At 47.6% G+C, this 22,556-nt stretch overlaps 1 protein-coding gene across 1 annotated transcript in view; it reads left to right on the forward strand.

Annotated features, from left to right (window-relative positions):
* VEPH1 (ventricular zone expressed PH domain containing 1) overlaps nt 1–22,556 on the forward strand; it is a 915,267-nt gene that overhangs the window by 257,137 nt on the left and 635,574 nt on the right. The window contains exon 6 of the mRNA XM_073578996.1: nt 2,817–2,983. Within this exon, the coding sequence (XP_073435097.1) occupies nt 2,817–2,983 (167 nt within the window). The remainder of the gene's footprint in view (nt 1–2,816; nt 2,984–22,556) is intronic.

Here is a 22,556-nt window from a genome sequence, read left to right on the forward strand (position 1 = left end):
TTTCCTGGGAAGCCTGGGGGTTCAGTGGCCCTGCCCGTTGAGAGGAGAGTACTGTCATGACTCTGGACAGAATGGTTCCACCTCCATACTGGTCAGGTCAGGGTTCATTTTAGTTCACCTCTCTTTGGTTCTGGGGCAGCTATTTAATGTTGGCAGTTCCTGGATTTGGTGTCGGCTATACTTCCGTATACTCGGTTTGTGGTTGCTGACCAAGGTTATTCATCCGTAAACATTGTGCCTCTGTGTTTGTGTGCTTTGCTGTGTATGACCCGGTCTGTACTCTGACTTTTGCCTCTGTATACTGCTTTGTACTGCCCTGTTCCTCCTCGTTATCTGACCCCTTGGCTTGTTTACGTTTACTCTTTGTCTTATCCCTAGGTACTGCGCTCTCATCTGGCTTTTGACCCATGGCTCTCCTTTAACTATGTTTACTTTCTGTGCCCTGCACTCCACGTGCTCAGTTTCCTTCTCTGTACTCATGCATGTCGACTCCGTCCCCTGGTCATGTGACTGCTTAGTTCCAGGTCCTGTGCTCACAGCTTACTCTCAGGTCCTTGCGCACTGCGTGCCTTGTCCCTGCACTCCCTGCACACATTCACGTGCCCCCTGATAGGGCCCCCAAGGCAGCACCAGTGACACCATTGACACCACAATTTCAAGGGTACCAACACTTTTGGTCATGACTGTATATACAATATTTTACTCTGTATATGTGGCGCGGTAGGGTGAGGTACTCATTAGTGATGAGCGAGTTTACTCGTTGCTCGGGTTTTCCCAAGCATGCTCGGGTGGTCTCCGAGTATTTTGGCGTGCTCGTAGATTTAGATTTCGTCATCTCAGCTGCATGATTTGCGACTTGTAAACAGGCTGAATACATGTGTGGAATGCCTGTTTGCTAGGGAATTCCCACATGTATTCAGCCTGTCTACAAGTCGCAAATAATGTAGCTGAGACAACGAAATCTAAATCTCCAAGCACGCCAAAATACTCGGAGATCACCCGAGCATGCTCGGGAAAACCCGAGCAACGAGTATACTCGCTCATCATTAGTACTCATCTCTGGCACTTTACATGAAGGTGGGGGTCCTAGTTGGATATGTGGATTTGTGCTATGGGGGTGCTATTTCCTTGCAGGTCACATGATGCTGGAGACTTCAGCTGACCAGGACCGGATGTTGAACAGTTTAATGAGGGAGACCACCACTCAAAAAAAAAAAAGTCTTTTACTTAACAGTAACTTGGTGGGGGCTATAAACAGTGGGCAAAATAAATATTTGATACACAGATAATTTTGTAAGTTTTCCCACCTACAAAGAATGAAGAGGTCTGTAATTTTTATCATAGTTACTCTTCAACTGTTGAGGCAGAATCTTAAAAAAAAATCTAAAAAAAATAGAGCATCTAAAACACACAGTGTCTCTACCTCTTCAAGCATACTTATTCCTGCCTCATGTTTCTCTGTCTTCACCACCATCCAGCAAACTGCTACAGTTACTACAGTACAGTTAGGGTATGTGCACACACTGCGGATTCTGCTGCGGATCCGCAGCGGTTTTGGCTCTGCGGGTCCGCAGCAGATTCTGCTGCGTTGTAGCGTACCTTTATTTCCTATGTAAAAAAAAAACCGCAGTGCACATGCTGCGGATTTTTCCGCGGGTTACAATCCGCAGCATGTCAATTCTTTGTGCGGTTTCCGCTGCGGTTTCACACCTTATGATTATGAGGTGTGAAACCGCAGGGCAAAACTGCAGGCTAATCCGCAGATAAACCGCAGGACTTTTGTCCTGCGGATTTTCCAACAAAATCCGCACAACCAAAAAACTATGTGTGCACTTACCCTTATTGATAGTCCTATTCTCAACCCTCAACCCTGATGCTTTGGTACTTCTGCCCAGGCCACATTCTTCATCTCACACTTCCTGTTCCATCCTGGCCCGTTACCCCTTTGAGTTTTAAACTCTAGCCTGTACTGCAAGGCGTCCTGTCCCAAGACTCATCTCCGGTAAATCACTCTGTGCTTATTTCACTTTTCCTTTCTCTGTTCAGGATCACCCTATCCACTGCCTCAGTCTAGTCACTTTGGAGACACCCAACCCATATGGCTCTGTTTGAGCATTTAGACCAAAGGTCTGCTCTAGCTGCAAGCAAGGCCCTGTCTGCCTTCCTACAAGCAAGTCCTCTCTGATTTTGCTACATAGCCCCACCCTCTCTTGGTTAGTCCCAACTCTTAACTCTATCCATACCTACTCACTATGTGTTGCTGGGCAGACTTCAAGACAAACAGTAATAATGCATACCACAGTACACATTATACATCATAACAATTCTCGTGTTTTCAAGGGGGAGCATGGGCAGTAGGTCCATCTCCTTACATGTACATTGTGGATGAGTCACTATCTTGTATAACATAAGATATATTTTGTATCTTTTAGGTTTTGACATTATAGTTCCTGATAAATGGAGCTGAGCCATCTTTCCACCAGCTGCATATTGACAATAACTCACATGTCATGCTGGGTACTGCAACCAATAATGATGTTTGTTTTAACTTTTTTTTTTTAATGCAAATCAGTAATATGCACAATAAAATGTTAGGAATGTTAGTATTTCTTTACAATGTGGAACATTTTTCTGCTTTCTGGAAAAAAAAATAACAAAACATTGCAGTCTTGCGGACACTATGAGATATATGAGTTTTCCATACACGTTTTGTATTTTGGATATTTGCATAGCATATGAGATATAATAATTCAGAACTGCATTTATCAGTGTTTAATGATGTATATCTAGTCATGGTGCATTTTTTTATTCCATAGGTAATAGCATGCTCCTTCGTGTGCTTCCATCAATTTATGAGATGCAGCCGCAGCCAATACATCAATTCCTGAGAGACCTGGTTTCACAGATGCCTCATTTAGAGGAAGGAGAACAGCATCATATGCTACGATTGTTACAAGCAATAGCAAAGGCTAAACAACCAAAGGTAATAACAACATTAAACGTTTCTTGCTGTGCAAATATTATGCTTTCATAAGAAAAAGCTTGGGTGGCAAAAAGTCCTCTACTAGTCCGTCTCCATCCTCCTCTAATTTTAGCATAAAATAAAAAACCTAACATAGCAGAAGATACCCGTTTATTATACAGTATATATCCACACATAGGAGCAAAGAGTCAATTCAACACACAGTCAAGAGAAAGTCTGCCAGCTTTGGTTGAGGGAGCCTCTAGCAGATTATTGATATACCTGCATAGTACTTTCACATATTTTCACCAGTATGAAAATAAGCTTATATCCCGTGCATACTGCAGTGCTATTGTATACAACTTGCTGTCTAGCAAACAAGAGTCACAAAACCATATATTGTTTCTGATAAAAACAATTTTTAAGATAGAATTCCAGCCTTTAAAATGGTTTTGTGCAAAATAGCAGTTTAACATAACTAATGTGATAGATTACTGTTTTAAGCAGAAAAGATCATACAACACAGGAAAAAATTAATGACTAAAGCCCCCATCACACACAGCGAGATCACTGCTGAGTAGAGATGAGCGACTTTGCCTTTTTTAGGGTCGAGTCGGGTTTCATGAAACCTGACTTTCTCAAAAGTCAGGTCGAACGAAATCGGCCGACTCTAGGGAAAATTCGGAGGCCGACTGAAACAGGAAACCCATTGGAAGTCAATGGTGAAGCAAAGTCGTCAGGGAGTGGAGGACAGTAAACACACCTACAGTGCCCATTTCAATGCCAAAAACATCAATTCTTATTACTTAAGCTTGTCAACCGTAATTTACTTTATAATAATAGTTACGCAGTGAAAACTGGGGGTTATTATGATAAAGTTGTGGGCGGGTAGGGCTGGCTCCAGGTTTTCATGTGCCCTGCGCCAAAGAGCGCCCCTTTAACACATACCACAACTCATGATGCTCCGATACGGCACAGAAATATAGGTATAGTACAATGACAAATACTTCACTGCTTACATGACATGACTGATCTATTTTAAATTGTACAATAGCTCAAAACAGGACAGTATATTACTCCATACAGTATTATGGCAACCACATTGTGCGCCATACAGAATAATAAGCCCCATATATTTCTCCATACAGAATAATTGGCCACATATAATGTTCCATACAGTATATGATGAGCTCCACATAATGCTACAGTATATGATGGTCCCCATGGATGATGCTCCAGTGTGTTATGGGCCCAAATAATGCTCCATATATAATGGGCCCCATTGCTAATGCTCCAGTGTATAATGGGCCCCATAGATGCTGCTCCAGTGTCTGATCTTCCCCATTTAGAATGCTCCAGTATATGATGGGCCCCATGGATGATGCTCCAGTGTCAGATGTCCCCCATTTGGAATGCTCCAGTATATGATGGGCCTCATGGATGATTCTCCAGTGTCAGATGTCCCCCATTTGGAATACTCCAGTATATGATGGGCCCCATAGATGCTGCTCCAGTGTCTGATCTGCCCCATTTAGAATGCTCCAGTATATGATGGGCCTCATGGATGATGCTCCAGTGTCAGATGTCCCCCATTTTGAATGCTCCAGTATATGATGGGCCCCATTTTAATTAACCCAGGCATGATATGTGAAAAGAGCTCCATGGAGTAATCTGAAGTGTGTGCTGCCGCATCCTTCACTTTTGGTGTGGGTGAAGGACACAAGGAAAGTGGTTGCTCCTGACCAGAAGCCTGCACTTACAACTCAGTGCTTGCATTTTCTTAAACTTCAGAAGAGGAGGCGATAGAGCTGGAGGCTGTTTCTGCAATGTAAGCCAAAAACAGTTCCTGATACTCCGGCTTTCAAAGCAGTCTACCTACTCCCAGAAAACAGAGCCTTACAGGCTTTCCAGAGCTACACCATGACGCAGGCTCAACACCTCCTGCCTTAGTTGCTATTGTGTTTTTGGCACTACCAGCCGATGCACCATCACCACCATCAGTACCAGGTGGCCCACCATGCCCACGTCTGCATCCTCTTCCACCATACTTCCTCATGTTTTAGAAAATTGACCCAAAATACCAGCAGATATATGGTACTTTATCAGAAGCTTACAGCTCTATACAGTCTAGGGATAACAGTAAATCTCCGTATATATTTCATGAGTCATACCCAGATGCTCACAGGCTCAGTATGGATTACCCAATAAAATAAAAAGGTGAAAAAGGGTACAGTATCACCAGATACAAGGTATATATAGTATAGTGTAAACATTCTGAATCTCCGTATACATTTCAGGAGGCAGACACAAGTGCTCTCAGGCCCAGTATGGATTACACAAGAATATGAAAAGCTGTAAATGAGTAATGTAACACAAGCGTACAGCTGTATACAGTGTTGGCCAAATTTGAAATCTCAGTATATATTCCTGGATTCACCCTTAGATGCTCACTCAGTCTGGGTTTAACCATAATAAAAAATGTTGGAAAAAAGGTACTGGATAACAAGATAGCAAGTATATATATTATAGGGTACAATTGAAATCTCTGTATACATAGTCCCGTAGTCAGTCTCAGATGCTTACTCAGTATGAATTTGACCATAATACTAAATGTCGAACAAAGGTACTGTATAACAAGATACAAGCTGTATAGGGTAAAAATTGGTATCTCCGATTCACCGTATATATAGAAGATATAAACCACACACGCTCACTCACTATGGATGATACCATGATGCTAAATTTTGAACAAAGGTACTGTATCAGCACATACCAGGTGTATCCAGTCTGGGGGTAATTGTAAATTTCTCTCTATACTTCTGGAGTCAGACACAGACACGCACAGGCTCAGTATGTATTACACCAGAATTTAACAAGTAGAAAAAGGGAAAGGTAGTCGAAGCGGACAACAGTATACAGTGTTGTGCTATTTTTAAATCTTCATATATATTTCAATCTCAGTAAGCCAGTACAGACTCTCCGCTACAGAAAACTACATGGATATAACTACAGATGGAAAATCGAGTGTTATCTGAAATTTGGGCATTACTCATCACGGGAAAACCTCCTGGTAGATGTTGCAGAGGCGATGCAGACCCTCAATTACTGTGTCTGTGGAGACAGCGAAAACGGTTCTTTGTGAAGAAAGGATTGCTTTATCGCAGTAGCGTGGATCACATCACCGCTACTCGTATCCTTCAAACTGTGATCACAGGGAGAGATGTACACATGGTCCTCACTGCCTCTCATGATGTGTCTGGTCATTTTGGAGTGCCAAAGACAGAAGCCACTGGATTCTATTGGATTGCCATGAAAGGAGACATTGAAAAATGGTGGCAGGAATGTCACACGTCTGTGACTATCACAACTGTGAAAGGTGATCATAAAGCACCACTGCATCCACTTGTAAGTTGACGTCCATTACAAATGGTAGCCATTGATCATCTGAAGGTAGAGGCCAGCAGGACAGGGCATAGCTGCATCTTAACCATCATCGATCAATACACCAAATTTCTAGTGGCCATCCTTGTGAAGAATTTAACCGCCCAGATTACACAGCGGTGGAGCAGGGAGAGGTAAGTATTGCAACTTGCAAGTGCTGTGGCCATGACCAAGCAGAGGGGGCACACTCGTGGTCGATGGTACTAGCACAGGGCCCCTCATAGTATGCTGGTGTGTCTGACGGTGAGTGGGCCCCCCACCATCAGAGACACTGTATTGTACTATGAGGGGCCCTGTACGAGTGCCGCCGGCCATCTGTGGGCCCATCCACCTGTTAAGAACAACGGAACTTGCCCAGGTGCGCCAGGTGTTGACCCCAGCCATTGGGGGGTGGGCAGCCCACTTAGTGAGGTTTAAAAAATGGCATATGTTGATGTGTTGGCTGGACATACAGCTGCTGCAAAGGGCGGAATTGGGCAAGTCCAAGGAAGAGGAGGACAAAAGAGAGGCAGTTTTCTGAGAACCTATGTGTCATCAGGGGGAGGTGGGACAAAATCCTTTGCAACCCATGCATGGTTCATTTTAATGAAGGTTAGATCATCAACATTTTGGGTAGACAGACGGGTCCTTTTTTCTGTCAGGATTGATCCAGCAGCACTGAAGACTCTTTCAGAAAGCACACTGCAGCAGGGCAAGGGAGCTCCTGTAAGGCATATTGTGCCAATTCAGGCCAGGCGTCCAGTTTAGAGGTCCAATAGTCAAAGAGGAATGACTTGTGAGGGAGAACATCGATATGGGAGGAGAAGTAGCTGTCTCCTGTCACTTTTAATCGATGCAGTATTAGCAGTCATGTGAGCGGTACTTGAGAAATCAGTCCACAACATGGTCATTAAACCTCTGTCTCCAACGACACTTCGGCTGTGTGCACCACGAACACCTCTTCTATTGTGCCCACTACGGCTCATGGGAGAAACAGCACCGCTGCTGTGTGCTGGGAAAGCCTCAAAAAACCTGTTTACCAGAGTTGCTTGTTTGTTAGCCAATAATATCTCTAGGTTCTCCTGTGGCATGATGTTGTGTAATTTGCTTTTGTAGCATGGATCGAGGATGCTGACCAGCAAGTAGTTGCCATCTCTCATCATTTTGGAAACGCGGGGGTCCCTTTTTAGGATCGGCAAGGCATAATCGCACATGTGGGCCAATGTTCCAGGTGTCAATGATGCACTGCCAAGGGTGGGTGGAGGAGCACTTTATGGCAAATCCACATCCCTACAGTCACGCACAAACGGTCTTTCACATGCCGGTGGAGGACAGGGATGGCTTTTCGAGAAAAGAAGTGCCGACTGGGTAGGTCATAGCGTGGGACAGCGTAGGCCATGAGGTCGTGGAAAGCTTCGCTTTCAACCAAACGGTAGGGCATCATCTCTAATGAGATTAGTTTGACAATGTAGGTGTTCAAACAGATGAGACAATGATTACTTTCTTGTCCTACTCAGAGTGTCTGGAGGGTGAGTTGGACTGGAGAGCTGCATATGGGGGAAGTAGCGGTGGACCGGATGGAGTGAGAGGGGGTTGGTGATGGTATTGGTGGTGATGGCCTAGATTCAGTGTTGTGTTGCAAAACCATTGTGATTCCCTGAGTGCTTTGGCCTTAAGACGACACCTCCACATTTAGTGCTAATGGTGTGCTTAACAGTGGCGGTTGTCTTACAGTGGGGGAAGCGATGGAGCATTGATGGCTACCTTCAGTCGGAGCAGGTGCACATGTGCTACCTGAGGTTTTGTAGTCCGTCCACACTTGCAAGTGCATGTTGATTAAATGTCTAAGCATGCAACTGGTATTCAAATTTCTGAGTTGTTTACCTCGGCTAAAGGTCCTTCCGCACTTCATACAGGTAACCTTTGCCTCGTCAGTAGGATTTTGGACAAAGAAGTGCCACACTGCACTCTTCCTACTATGGTATACATTTTCTGGCCTTGCACGCAGTGCTAAGTTGACCGTCTGGCCAAGCTGTCCTGCAACTCTTTTAGTTTTTGGTCCACGTTTCTGGACAGCTACAGGCCTGCCAGATTACCACTGCTGCGATGTCAATGCCTGCTGTGGATCCTTCTCCTTATCTGAACTATTGCCAGCGCCACCCTCCTCCCCCAATGCATGCCAATCCGGGTCAAGAACTGGGTCATCCATTACCTCCTTGTGGAGGAAACAGGACCTGTTCCTCCCACGTCACCAATATGACGTAACTACATAGGCACAGCTCTCCGGCGCCCCCTTTGTCTCTCAGGTCAGTAAGGGAACTGCACCTAGAGCAAATGGCAGCCGGGGAGGATGTCCTGTTACCCGCTGGGTATTCTAAGATTCGTAATCAGAGTAAAAGCATCAGCCTAAGATTAATTTTATGGTTTAATTGCCTTAAGGGCGCACTACATAATTACAGAAATTAAATACAAATACCCCAAACACTGGAAATAATAAAGGGCTCAACTCACTGAACAATACAAAATAAATAGAATCTCATGCAAGAACTATTAAGCATAACAAGAGATCAAAATAGAGTTTTTAAAAGCTCAAATATAATTTATTGAAATAATGATAAACAGAGCATGAGTGCTAGTATAGGTTGCAGCAGACATAAACACAAAATGATTGTGCAGCACCTTGAAAAAATTATTGAAGAGTATATAAATATTTTTAGACAACATCAGCAGTTATTTCACAGATGTAGAACACAATAGAAAGCAACCCACCAATTGAAGTAATATATATTCCCTAAAAAGGGTGTTACATACAGTCAATACCCAGGGTAGGATACTATCCATAAAGTGCAAGAGTGCTCTGTGCTAATTAGCCTAAAGGGCGTTGAATATAAACTAAATGGAGTAAAAAATGCCTGTGCACAAAAACTGAATATAAGGGCTGCATTAAAGAGTAACACTTACATGTGATGTGAATGCTGCTGTCAAACCTGCCGCCCCTACGCGCGTTACGCCGCAGCTTCCTCAGGTGTTCTACATCTGTGAAATAACTGCTGATGTTGTACAAAAATATTTATATACTCTTCAATAATTTTTTCAAGGTGCTGCACAATCATTTTGTGTTTATGTCTGCTGCAACCTATACTAGCACTCATGCTCTGTTTATCATTATTTCAATAAATTATATTTGAGCTTTGAAAAACTCTATTTTGATCTCTTGTTATGCTTAATAGTTCTTGCATGAGATTCTATTTATTTTATAATTACAGAAATATACAGTATATATATATATATATATATGTATGTATGTATGTATATATATATATACAGTAAGCTATACAATGGAATTACAGTGGATTTGCAGTCAGAGTAAAATATAACAATAAGAGTACAAGAATAAGAGATATTAAACTGGAGGTCAATTTACCAGATTGTAGGTTGCATGTGGGTGCCGGGAGCTCTGCAGTTCACAGGTGCAAGAATCTTAGTTGCCGGACAGACCCCAAAGCATGGGCCGCTGCTCTCCTTGGCAGGCCATGGGCTGCTAGTTCTTAAGCACGCTAGGTCACTCCCCCTGTGTCAGAGGGTGGGCTAATAATCTCCACCCTGTAGCTCCCTGCAGAACTTATTCCCAATATCTAAGAAAGTTGGTAACTTTCAACAGCATGATCGGATCAGGGCATGAGACGTACCAGTGAATGTGGTTTGTTTTGCCTGTTGTGTAGAGAGCAAACATGGCCCCATTGGGTCGCTGTGGAGGGCCAATCTCTATATCTCAGGTCCCAGAACCCTCACCGCCTCAGGAGTCGCTCTGCCAGATGCGCGATTTCTTCAGGGTCACTCGGATATTTTTCATAAGTCCATAACTCGAAAGATGTGCTCATAATCCATGATCCTAGGATGGAGTCGGGGCGGCTGGGAAAGACAATGGAGGTGTATTTCTGTGTCTAGCTGACAGGTATATTCTAATTGAAGCCCCCAGGCGCCTTCCTGCCCCATGCTGACATGGCTCCTACTCAGCTTTGAAGTCCTGTTTTGGGCCTTATCTCATTATCATACTAAAAGGCCTTGCTATTCAACATTGGAGCCCTAAATCCTGCTTTGCTCAATATGCTTACAGGCCCTGGAGGGGTAGGAGCAGTTAACCCCTTCATCACACCTCCCTGCTTTAGAGGGCGCTAGGGGGTATCACATTCCTTTGTTCCCCCATATGCCCTTCCGCACCCTCTCCTTGCCGGGACAAGCCACCAGCGTTACCATGGTCCCTGCCTCTTTTGTGGCGAATGGTGAAGAGATACTGCTGGAGAGCGAGGCTCCAGCGTAGCAACCTCCCATTCGTCCCAGAGACCGTGTGTAACCAGCTTAGGAGGTTGTGGTCTGTTTCAACGGTGAATTGGCATCCGTACAAGTATGGCTGCAGACGCTGCAGGGCCCACACAATTGCCAGACATTCCTTCTCCATTGTGGAATAGACCACTTCCCTCGGCAGGAGCTTCCGTCTCAGGTACAGATCGGGGTGTTCATGGTCCGTAGTGTCGACCTTGCTGAGCACAGCACCGAGGCCAAAGTCGCTGGCGTCGGTCTGCACTACGAACGGCTGCGTGAAATCGGCTGCCTGTAGTACAGGAGAGCTAGAAAGGGCGGTCTTGAGCACCTGGTAAGCTGTCTCAGTCCTTCCGGGCAGGCTCCTGAACAGCTCCTGAAAGGGGTGTAGGGTGACCCCCAGCTGGGACCGTTGGTCCTCGGAGAGCTGTTGGCCAACCCCCACCTCCTCGATGAATCCACCCGCCTTGGCTTGGGTGAGCAGATCCAGGAGGGTTTCTACCTCTCCTTCCTCGGGAAGGTTGCACACTGGGTGGGCACAAGCCTCCCGCTCATGATGGGCCTTCATCATGTTCACGTGGAAGGCCTTCCTCCTTCCACGGGCGTGGTCCAGGGTGACCAGATAGGTGACAGCGTTGAGCCGCTGGTGCACGAGGTGTGGACCCTCCCAGGCCACCTGAAGCTTGTTTTGAGGTACGGGGACCAGTACCCACACCTTTTGACCCACCTGGTAGGTCCGCTCACAAGCATTCTGGTCGTACCACCGCTTCTGGTCAGCCTGGGCTTGGGCCATATTGTCATGCACCAGCCTTGTCAAGGCCATCATTCTGTCCCAGAAGCGCACGGCATACTCAATGACCGACACTCCAGGGGTGGCCAAATCCCCTTCCCATGCTTCCTTCACCAGAGCAAGGGGCCCCCATACACGTCGCCCGTACAGAAGCTCAAAGGGGGAGAACCCCGTTGAGGCCTGTGGGACCTCCCGGTAGGCAAACAGCAGGTGTGGGAGATACCGCTCCCAGTTCTCCCGTGGGAGTCGAACAACATCGTCAGCATCTGCTTTAAGGTGCCATTGAACCGCTCACACAGGCCATTGGTCTGTGGGTGGTACGGGCTGGCTACCAGATGTTGCACCTGTACCTGCTTACAGAGAGACTCCATCAGCTGCGACATGAACTGGGTCCCTCGGTCGGAGAGCATTTCCTGGGGGAACCCCACTCTGGAGAAAATCTCCAGTAAGGCAGTGGCCACTTTGTCAGCCCGAATGGACGACAAAGCTACCGCCTCCGGGTACCGGGTGGCATAGTCCACTACCGTTAGTATGAAGCATTTCCCGGAGCGGCTGGGAGTGGACAGAGGTCCAATGAGATCCACATCTACCCTCGAGAAAGGCTCTTCGATGATGGGCAGAGTTACCAGTGGGGCTTTGGGGCGCCACCCCGCCTTCCCCACCCTCTGACAGGTGTCACACGAACGGCAGTAGGCAATCACCTCAGTCCTCATTCCCGGCCAGTAGAAATGCTGAGCTAGCCTGGTCCTGGTTTTAGTGATCCCTAGGTGTCCGGCCATGAGAATCTCGTGTGTGATCCGCAACAATTCTGCCCTGAACGGATAGGGTACCACTAACTGTCGCTCCCTGGGCCACGCCTCCGGTAAACCCTGCTGGACCGTTACCCGGTACAGCCGTCCCTGGTCCCAGACCACTCGCTCGCAGTTGGACTCCAGGGGAGGCTGTGCTGTCTACTCCTTGAGAGCTTTCAGGCTAGCGTCAGCTTCCAACGCTGCCTGAAATCCCTGACTCGATGTGGCAAGAATTGACGAAACTGCCACATCCTCTGTCAGCTCCCCTGGATCTGTCTCCTGACCGCTGTCTGACTCGGTAGCCACTTGGTCGGAGAGGGGGAAACCATCGGACCTCCGCGAGGCTCCTTGGGCTTCGGCGCTCCTACTCCTGGTAACAGCGGCCATGACTGCTGAGACCACAGGTAGCGCCTGCTTCCCCTCGGCCCCCGACCAAGTCGCCGGGTCAGGCAGACTTCCCTGGCCTCCTGACATCCCGGATGCGGGAAACTCCTGCCCTGGGGTCTTACCTGGTGGCTCCTCTCCCAGGACTCCCCCTCCCCCCATGGCCTGTTCCTCTTTCTGCAGAGGCCCTAGACTCAGCAGGCTAGATTCACTTAGGGGCCCTACACTGCCCATAGCAGCCCCTCCCTCCACCTCTGAGCTCTCCCCTGCAGTCTTCTCACCTGTCCTCACTGTGAGCCCTGTGTGTGTAGTGTCAGTGCATGGCTTACCATCAGGTTTCACTCCCTTCTCCACTGTTGGAGGCACATTCAACACATTAACATTAGCATTCACAGTAGAGTCATGACATTCTTGGGGAGCCGGACTTGGGGGTTCAGTGGCCACATACTGAGACACTAGCCACCCCAAATCGGTACCAAGCAACACATTGGCAGGAATATTTGGCACTACTCCCACCTCCCGCATTCCCCTCCCGGCACCCCAGTCCAGAAACAAATTGGTGACGGACAGCGCTGGTTCAACACCTCCAATTCCAGAGATGGAAAGGGTTTTCCCAGGCACCAAGTCTTGAGGGGACACCACCTCAGGATGAACCAGCGTTCGTTCAGCGCCTGTGTCCCGCAGTCCCATGACCGCTGAGCGGCCGATGGTGACGGGATGGTAATTGTCCAGGGACCTCCCACCACCCCCTCCCACACACAAAACAGTGGACGGTTTCTGGAACAGGGATGGGGCCTTCTGGCGCTGGGGACACGCAGCCTTAAAGTGTCCCGGCTGGTTGTAATGATGACAAGGTCTGGGTTCTGCTCCTGGCCTGGAGAGAGCAGCAGGGGGTACACCCCTTGCACTCTGGGGGCTGGGGGGACAGGGGCAGGATTGGGCTTACCCCCTCGCCTGCTGGCAGGCTTCTTTGGCTCGGACGCCCTGTTGTTGCCATACTCGTCTGCCAGGGCGGCTGTAGCAGAAGCCCCCTTTGGTTTCCGGTCACGGAGGAAATACTGGAGGTCCTCTGGGCAGTTCCACAAGAACTGCTCCGTGATGAACAGTTCCTGGACCTCATGGCGGGTGGTGAGCTCTAGACCCGAGGTCCAGTGCTCCACAGCTCTCAGCAGTGCCCGCATGTGGTCAGTCCAGGTGTCCTTTGAGCCCCGCTGCAGGCTCCGTAACTTCCTGCGGTATGACTCCGGGGTGAGGTTATAGTGCTGGATCAGGGCCTGCTTGATGCTGTTGTAGTCCTGCTCCTCCCCGGCAGGTAAGTCCCCTAAAACTTCCAGGGACTTACCCCTCAAACGGGGGGTCAGGTACCTTGCCCACTGATCCAGGGCCAGATGGTGTTGAAGGCAGGTTCTCTCAAAGGCCAGCAGAAAAGAATCCAGGTCTCCAGCTTTTTCAAGCAGGGGGAAGTCCTCTGCCCGGATCTTGGAAGCCTAGGTCCCCGGAGGGGCTGGAGCATCCAGAGGGAGCCCGTGCTGAGCCATCACCAGTCGGTGCTGGTGCTTCACAGCTTCACAGTGTTCTGAAGCCTGCAGCACCCGTTCGGCATGCTCACGCTCTGCCGCCGCTTGCTCACGCTCCGCTGCTTTCTCTGCCGCCACCAGGATTCTGTCATGGGCGGCGTCATTAATAGCCGCGAGCTGTGCCATAGCCGCTTGGAAAAGGGCCTCCGATCTGGACAGGCTGGGGCGGGCAGGTGGTGGACAGTCCACTGCGGGACTGAGCACGGGGGTCTGGCTCCTTGGGGAGCCCTGGCTGAGCTCCCCCTTGCCTTCAGTGATATTGTCCTCCACCACCTTCTCATAGACCATAGCATTGGCCTCCCCCTTTGCGTTACTCCTGGTGCCTTCCACCATCTTGGGAACCTCTGGTTACTGACACAGCTGCAACCCTGACCTCGCACACAATTTATTATATTTGCACTCTGACCGTCTAGTGCTGGACTGACTTTAAGACCGCAGCAGTGAAAGTTACCACTGGTAGTCTCTAGTGTCTGGGAGTAGGGGTCCCACGGACACTATTACTCTGATCCCACTGCTGCCACCAATGTGGAGGAAACAGGACCCGTTCTTCCCACGTCACCAATGTGACGTAACTACACAGGCACACCTCTCCAGCGCCCCCTTCGTCTCTCAGGTCAGTAAGGGAACTGCACCTAGAGCAAATGGCTGCCGGGGAGGATGTCCTGTTACCCGCTGGGTATTCTAAGATTCGTAATCAGAGTAAAAGCATCAGCCCAAGATTAATTTTATGGTTTAATTGCCTTAAGGGCGCACTAAATAATTACAGAAATATACAGTAAGCTATACAATGGAATTACAGTGGATTTGCAGTCAGAGTAAAATATAACAATAAGAGTGCAAGAATTAGAGATATTAAGCTGGAGGTCAATTTACCAGATTGTAGGTTGCATGTGGGTGTCGGGAGCTCTGCAGTCCACAGGTACAAGAATCTTAGTTGCCGGACAGACCCCAAACCATGGGCCGCTGCTCTCCTTGGCAGGCCATGGGCTGCTAGTTCTTAAGCACGCTAGGTCCCTCCCCCTGTGTCAGAGGGTGGGCTAATAATCTCCACCCTGTAGCTCCCTGCAGATCTTATTCCCAATATATAAGAAAGGGGTTAACTTTCAACAGCATGATCGGATCAGGGCATGAGACGTACCAGTGAATGTGGTTTGTTTTGCCTGTCGTATAGAGAGCAAACATGGCCCCATTGGGTCACTGTGGAGGGCCAATCTCTATATCTCAGGTCCCAGAACCCTCACCGTCTCAGGAGTCGCACTGCCAGATGCACGATTTCCTCAGGGTCACTCGGATATTTTTCATAAGTCCATAACTCGAAAGATGTGCTCATAATCCATGATCCTAGGATGGAGTCGGGGCGGCTGGGAGAGACAATGGAAGTGTATTTCTGTGTCTATCTGACAGGTATATTCTAATTGAAGCCCCCAGGCGCCTTCCTGCCCCATGCTGACGTGGCTCCTACTCAGCTTTGAAGTCCTGTTTTGGGCCTTATCTCATTATCATACTAAAAGGCCTTGCTATTCAACAATGGAGCCCTAAATCCTGCTTTGTTCAATATGCTTACAGGCCCTGGGGGGGTAGGAGCAGTTAACCCCTTCATCACACTCCTCTTCAAAGTCATCTTCAAAGTCATCTGCACCTTCCTCTTTACCTTCCTCTGTGTCACCGTGTAAGGTGGTATAGTATGCGGGAAGGGGCACCTGAGTTTCATCAGGGTCAGATTCTGGCTCAATAGACTGCGAGGGCAAGGTAGTGCTCTGGGTCGATGTACCAGCAGAATCATCTAGCAGTGGCTGTGCATCAGTGCACTCCATATCAGATTCATCTTGGACTGGGGAATTCTGGATTTGACTGGATAACCCAGGCACGGTATGTGAAAAGAGCTCCATAGAGTAATCTGAAGTGTGGGCTGCTGCATTCTTAACTTTTGGTGGGGGTGAAGGACACAAGGAAAGGTGTTTTTCCTGACCAGAACCCTGCACTGATGACTCCGTGCTTGCAGGTTTGGAACGTTCAGAAGAGGAGGCAATAGAGCTGGTGGCTGTTTCGGCAATGTACGCCAAAACCTGTTCCTGATGCTCCAGCTTCAAAAGCTGTTTTCCTACTCCAAGAAAAGGCAACCTTACAGGCCTTCTTGTGCCAGACGATGACGCAGGCTCAACACTTCCTGCCTTAGCTGCTATTGCGCTTTTGCCAGAACCAGCCGATGCACCACCACCATCAGTACCAGCTGCGCCCCCCTGCCCACATCCACGGACTCTTCCACCATACTTCCTCATGTTTGGGAAAATGTACCAAAAATACCAGCAGAGAGATTGTACTGTGTGAGGAGCGTCCAGCTTTGTAAGGTGTATGAAAAAATTAAATCTACGTATATATTTTGTTAGTCACAGACGCTCTCACAGTATGTATTGGACCGTAATCCAACAAGCAGATATACGGAACTGTATCAGAAGTGTACAGCTGTATATGTTTTTTGTGTAACTAACAATCTCCGTATATGTATTTACGGAGTGTCACACACACGCTGACTCTGTATAGATGTTACTGTAATGCGAACGGCAGATATACAACACTGTTTGAGAATCAGACAGCTCTATACGGTGTCTGTATGGAAAATTGTCAATCTCCATCTATTTCTGACACACGCTGTCTCTGTCTAGTTTTCACCATAGTCAAACAGCAGATATACGAAACTGTTTGAAAGCGGACAGCACTCTAAGGTGTAGGTCTGGAAAAACGGAAAAACTCCACGGCTTTTTTTTCCAGAGTAACACACAGCTTCTATTTGTTCGTGACACCAGCCGGTACACAGTAGTGTGTGAGGATCGTACACCGCTATACGGTGTCTGTTTGGAAAATTGTCAATCTCTGTCTATTTGTATAGGGACTGACACACGCTGTCTCTGCCTAGTTTTCACTGTAGTCAAACAGCAGATATACAAAACTGTTTGAAAAGCGGACAGCACTGTAAGGTGTAGGTCTGGAAAAATGGAAAAACTACTCGGCTTTTTTTCCAGAGTCACACCCAGATATATTGTTTTTATTGGTCCCATTTTCAGGCACATGACATTTTTTGATCGCTTTCTATTTCAATTTTTCGGAGACAGAATGAATAAAAAACAGCAATTCAGGATTTTTTTTTTTTTTTTTAATACTGTTCCGCTTGTGGTAAAATTGATATGACAGCTTTTTTCTTCGGGTCAGTAGGATTACAGCAACACCCAACTTATATTTTTTTATGTTTTGGTGCTTTTACACAATAAAAACTATTTTATAGAAAAAATTTTTATTTTTGCATTGCATTATTCTGAGAGCTATAACTTTTTTATTTTTCTGCTGATGGAGCTGTATGGTGGGTTGCTTTTTGCGAGATAAGATGACGTATTCAGCGGTACCATTTTTTTTACATCCTTCTTTTTGATTGCGTTTTATTGCACTTTTCGTTTGGCGGTATGATGATAAAGCATTGTGTTTTGCCCCATTTTTTAGGATAGTTTTATAGAGCGGGTTGTTACGGACGCAGCGATACCAAATATGTGTACTTTTATTGTTAATAAATGTATTTATTAGAAAAATATTTATTTTTTTTCTTTATTTAGAAATTTTTATAAGAAAATATTTTTACAAATTCTAACATTTTTTTTCCCTTTTTCACATTATCCCAGGATGAGACATCTCTCTATATAATTGTCTTATTCTGTCTGTCTGTCTGTCTGTAACCGAAATCCCGAGTCGCTGATCGGTCGTGGATGCCAGGCTGCGACCAGTCAGAGACAGGCGCCGCTGTTTGTAACAGTAAGCTGTACCTGTTGCTGATTGGTCGCAGCCGCCAGACCGCGTCCAATCAGCGACAGGCGCAGTCGGGCGCAGCGTTCAAAGAAATAAAATAAAAAATAGTGAGACACTCACCTTCCGATGGCCCCCGGACTTCCCTTCTCTAACCACGCGCCCAGCATCGCGAGTGAGTGAATGACGTCATCTTCGGTCCTTCGCGCTATGCCTTACTGGGACCGGAAGATGCCGAGGCAGGAGTGCACGTGAGAACCTCGCATGCGCATAGCGCTCTCCGGTGCCATTTTCCTGAAGACACATTTGCAGTGTGTCTTCAGGAAAATGGCGTCGGACAGCGCGGTATGGGCATGTGCGTACTCCGGCGCCAGTGCCACACTCCTCCCAGCTCCCCTAGCCTCTGGCAGAACGGGACAGCGCTGGACCACAGGAAAGATGGGTGAGTATAAATGTTTTTTTTGTATGTGTGCAGTTTCATAGGGGTCAGTGGGACCATGCATACCAGGAAAGGGGGATGACGGGACCATGCATACCAGGAAAGAGGGGTGAGGGGGACCATGCATACCAGGAAAGGGGGGTGAGGGTAACCATGCATACCAGGAAAGGGGGGTGAGGGTCACCATACATAGCAGCAAAGGGGGGTTGAGGGGGACCATTCATACCAGGAAAGGGGGGTGAGGGTGACCATGCATACCAGGAAAGATAGGTGAGGGTGACCATATACACCAGCAAAGGAGGGTGATGGGACCATGCATACCAGTAAAGGGGGGTGACGGGACCATGCATACCAGGAAAGGGAGGTGAGGGTAACCATATATACCAGGAAAGGGTGGTGAGGGGGACCATGCATACCAGGAAAGGGGGGTTAGGGGGACCATGCATACCCGGAAAGGGAGGTGAGGGTGACCATGCATATCAGGAAAGGGGGTGAGGGGGACCATGCATAACAGGAAAGGGGGTGAGGGTAACCATGCATACCAGGAAAGGGGGTGAGGGGGACCATGCATACCAGGAAAGGGGGGTGAGGAGGACCATGCATACCAGGAAAGGGGGGTGAGGGTGACCATACATACCAGCAAAGGGGGGTGATGGGACCATGCATACCAGGAAAGGGGGTGAGGGTGACCATACATACCAGCAAAGGGGGGAGGGGGACCATGCATACCAGGAAAGGATGGTGAGGGGACCATGCATACCAGTTAAGGAGGGTGAGGGGGACCATACATACCAGCAAAGGGAGTTGAGGGGACCATGCATACCAGTTAAGGGGGGTGAGGGTGATCATACATACCAGCAAAGAGGGGTGAGGGGACCATGCATACCAGGAAAGGGGGTGAGGGTGACCATACATACCAACAAAGGGGGATGAGGGGACCATGCATACCAGGAAAGGGGGGTGAGGGGGACCATGCATACCAGGAAAGGATGGTTAGGGTGACCATGCATACCAGGAAAGGGAGGTGAGGGTGACAATATATACCAGCAAAGGGGGGTGACGGGACCATGCATATCAGGAAAGGGGGGTGACGGGACCATGCATACCAAGAAAGGGGGGTGAGAGGGACCATGCATACCAGGAAAGGGGGGTGAGGGGACCATGCTTACCAGGAAAGAGGGGTGAGAGGACCATGCATTCCATGATTGGAGGGTGAGGGTGACCATATATATCAAGATTTGGGGGTGAGGGGACCATGCATACCAGGATAGGGGGGTGATGGGACCATGCATACCAGGATAGGGGGGTGAGGGGTACCATGCATATTAGAATTGGGGGGTGAGAGGACCATGCATATCAGGAAAGGGGGGTGAGGGGGACCATGCATACCAGGAAAGGGGGGTGAGGGTGACCATGCATACCAGGAAAGGGAGGTGAGGGTGACCATATATACCAGCAAAGGGGGGTGACGGGACCATGCATACCAGGAAGGGGGGGTAACGGGACCATGCATACCAGGAAAGGGGGGTGAGGGGTCCATGTTTACCAGGAAAGAGGGGTGAGAGGACCATGCATTCCAGGATTGGAGGGTGAGGGAGACCATACATATCAAGATTCGGGGGTGAGGGGACCATGCACACCAGGATAGGGGGGGGGTTTTTGGGACCAGGGATACCAGGATAGGGGGGTGAGGAGTACCATGCATATTAGGATTACGGGGTGAGAGGACCATGCATATCAGGGTTGGGGGGTGAGGGGGACCATGCATATCAGGATTGGGGGGTGCATTATTGCATTATTATTAAATCTTCATAAATAAACTACATACATATTCTAGAATACCCGATTCGATAGAAACGGGCCACCATCTAGTCACTATATAATGTCAGATCGCTGTTCTGATACTTTGCACTGCAGAGTATCAGATCAGTGATCTGATAGGCAGAGAAGGAGGCATGCTGGCACCTGCACTCAGCAGGCGCTCACAAGCCACTTCCCTGCAGGACCCGGAAGGACCCCACGGCCATCTTGATGCTGACAGCGGCATCAGAGGGGTTAAATGCCCGCGATCTGTGCAGCATTGCAGCTGGGTGTCAGCTGACACATACAGCTGAAACCCGCACACAATCGTTGCTGCACTCAATGTGAGGCTGTGTGATCGGTGCACTGTACTAGTACTGCTGTTTGTGGGAATGCAATTCCCGCACAGCAGTGCTAGTATGGCGCATGTCGGGAAGGAGTTGAAGACATTTGTCAGCAAATGTTGTACTTACAGGTTTTAGCTCTTGAGTAAAATGGATTGTTCCAGACATTGTACTGAAGGGGAAAGAACTTTGATCAAGAAGTCTATTGGAGAGGGAAAAATATATAAAGAAATTCAGAAAAATAATTTGCTTTAAAATGCAAACAGAACCCGAAACACATGGTAGGAAAGGAAATACTTCTATCTGCATAAATCATAGAACCACAAGAATGGTAAAGAAGCATCCGATGTTCGGCACCAAGGAGATCAAAGAAGATCTTCAGTTATCTGTGAGTCCTGCAGCCATCAGAAAACGCTTATGTTAAGCCAAACTATTTGCAAGGAAGCCTCGTAAAGTGCCATTGTTGAAAAAAAAAATTGTTGAAAAGGTGCCAATAGACATAATGGCTGGCCTAAAGAGAAGTAGTGCAACATTCTATGGACAGATGAGAGCAGGATTGTTCTTATCCAGTCTAAAGGCCGCAGACCGTTTGTGAGAGCACCCATAAACACTGAATTCAAGCCACAGTACACTGTGAAGACTGTAAGGTGGAGGTGCAAGCATAATGTTTTGGGGATGCTTCTCATACTATGAATTTGGGCTCATTTATTGCATACCAGGCACCATGGACAAGTTTGAATACATCAAAATACTGGAAGAGGTCATGTTGCCTTGTGCTGAAGAAGAAATGCCCCTGAAATGGATGTTTCGGCAGGGCAACGACCTCATACACAACAGCAAACGGGTAACATCCTGGTTCCAGGAACAACAAGACTGATGTTATGAAGTGGCCAGACCTCAATCCGATCAAGAATTTGTGGAATGATATAAAAATGCTGTTTTTGATTCAAAACCTATTTTTTCTGCAGCAGGACAACATGCAGCTAATGTCCTTAAGAACTACAATATCTTCAGAGTAAGGAAGAACAAGGAGTCTTTGAAATTATGATATGGCTTTCAAAGATCCCTGATTTCAACATCATTGATTGTGTCTGGGATTACATGAAGAGACAGAAGGATTTATACAAGCCTACACCTACAGGAAGACCTGTGGTTTGTTCAAAAAGATGTTTGGAACAACTTCCCTACTGACAGCCTTAAAAAACTGTATGCAAATGAACCTAAAAAAATTGATACAGTTTTAAAGGCGAATACTGGTCACACCAAATAGTGATTTAATTTAGATTTCTCTTTTGTTCATTGACTTAAGGGCATGTCACACTAAGAGATATCGCTAGCAATATCGCTATAACTAGTGACGTTATAGCGATATTGCTAGCGATATCTCTGTGTCTGATACTTACCTCCGACCGGCTCCCCCGCTGGTTATCGCTGATCGCGCGAGAACGTTCAGGACTGTTTCTCGTCGTCAGCTTCCTGTGGCGCTTCCTGCTGTGAGGACGAGCGACGCGTGGAGCCGGGCGGGAGGACGCAGGATCGCCTGGTGTGACAGGTAAGTAGCGATCCCCGTCCCCAGCGATGTCGCTAGTGAGATCTGCCTGTGTGGCAGCTCACTAGCGACCACTTAGCGATGTACCAGCGATCCTGACCGCGTCATATCGCTGGTCGGGATCGCTGGTACATCGCTAAGTGTGACAGTACCTTTAGCATTTTGTTAATTAATACAAATAAACTGTTAACACTTCTATTATTGAAAGCATTCTTGCTTTGCAGTATTTTTTCCACACCTGCCTAAAACTTTTGCACAGTACTGCATATATTTTTTGTTTTGATTATATTGTCTTTGCGTATATCTTATCCAAGCTGTTCTTTTTATTAGTGAAGCACTGTATTAATGACATACAGAAACTTTTGCGGATGACTTGAATTGAAATAACTGT

The sequence above is a fragment of the Dendrobates tinctorius genome, unplaced genomic scaffold, assembly GCF_039654945.1.
Source record: "Dendrobates tinctorius isolate UK_male_01 unplaced genomic scaffold, ASM3965494v1 ptg000060l, whole genome shotgun sequence".
In the NCBI taxonomy this organism is placed as follows: Eukaryota; Metazoa; Chordata; class Amphibia; order Anura; family Dendrobatidae; genus Dendrobates; species Dendrobates tinctorius.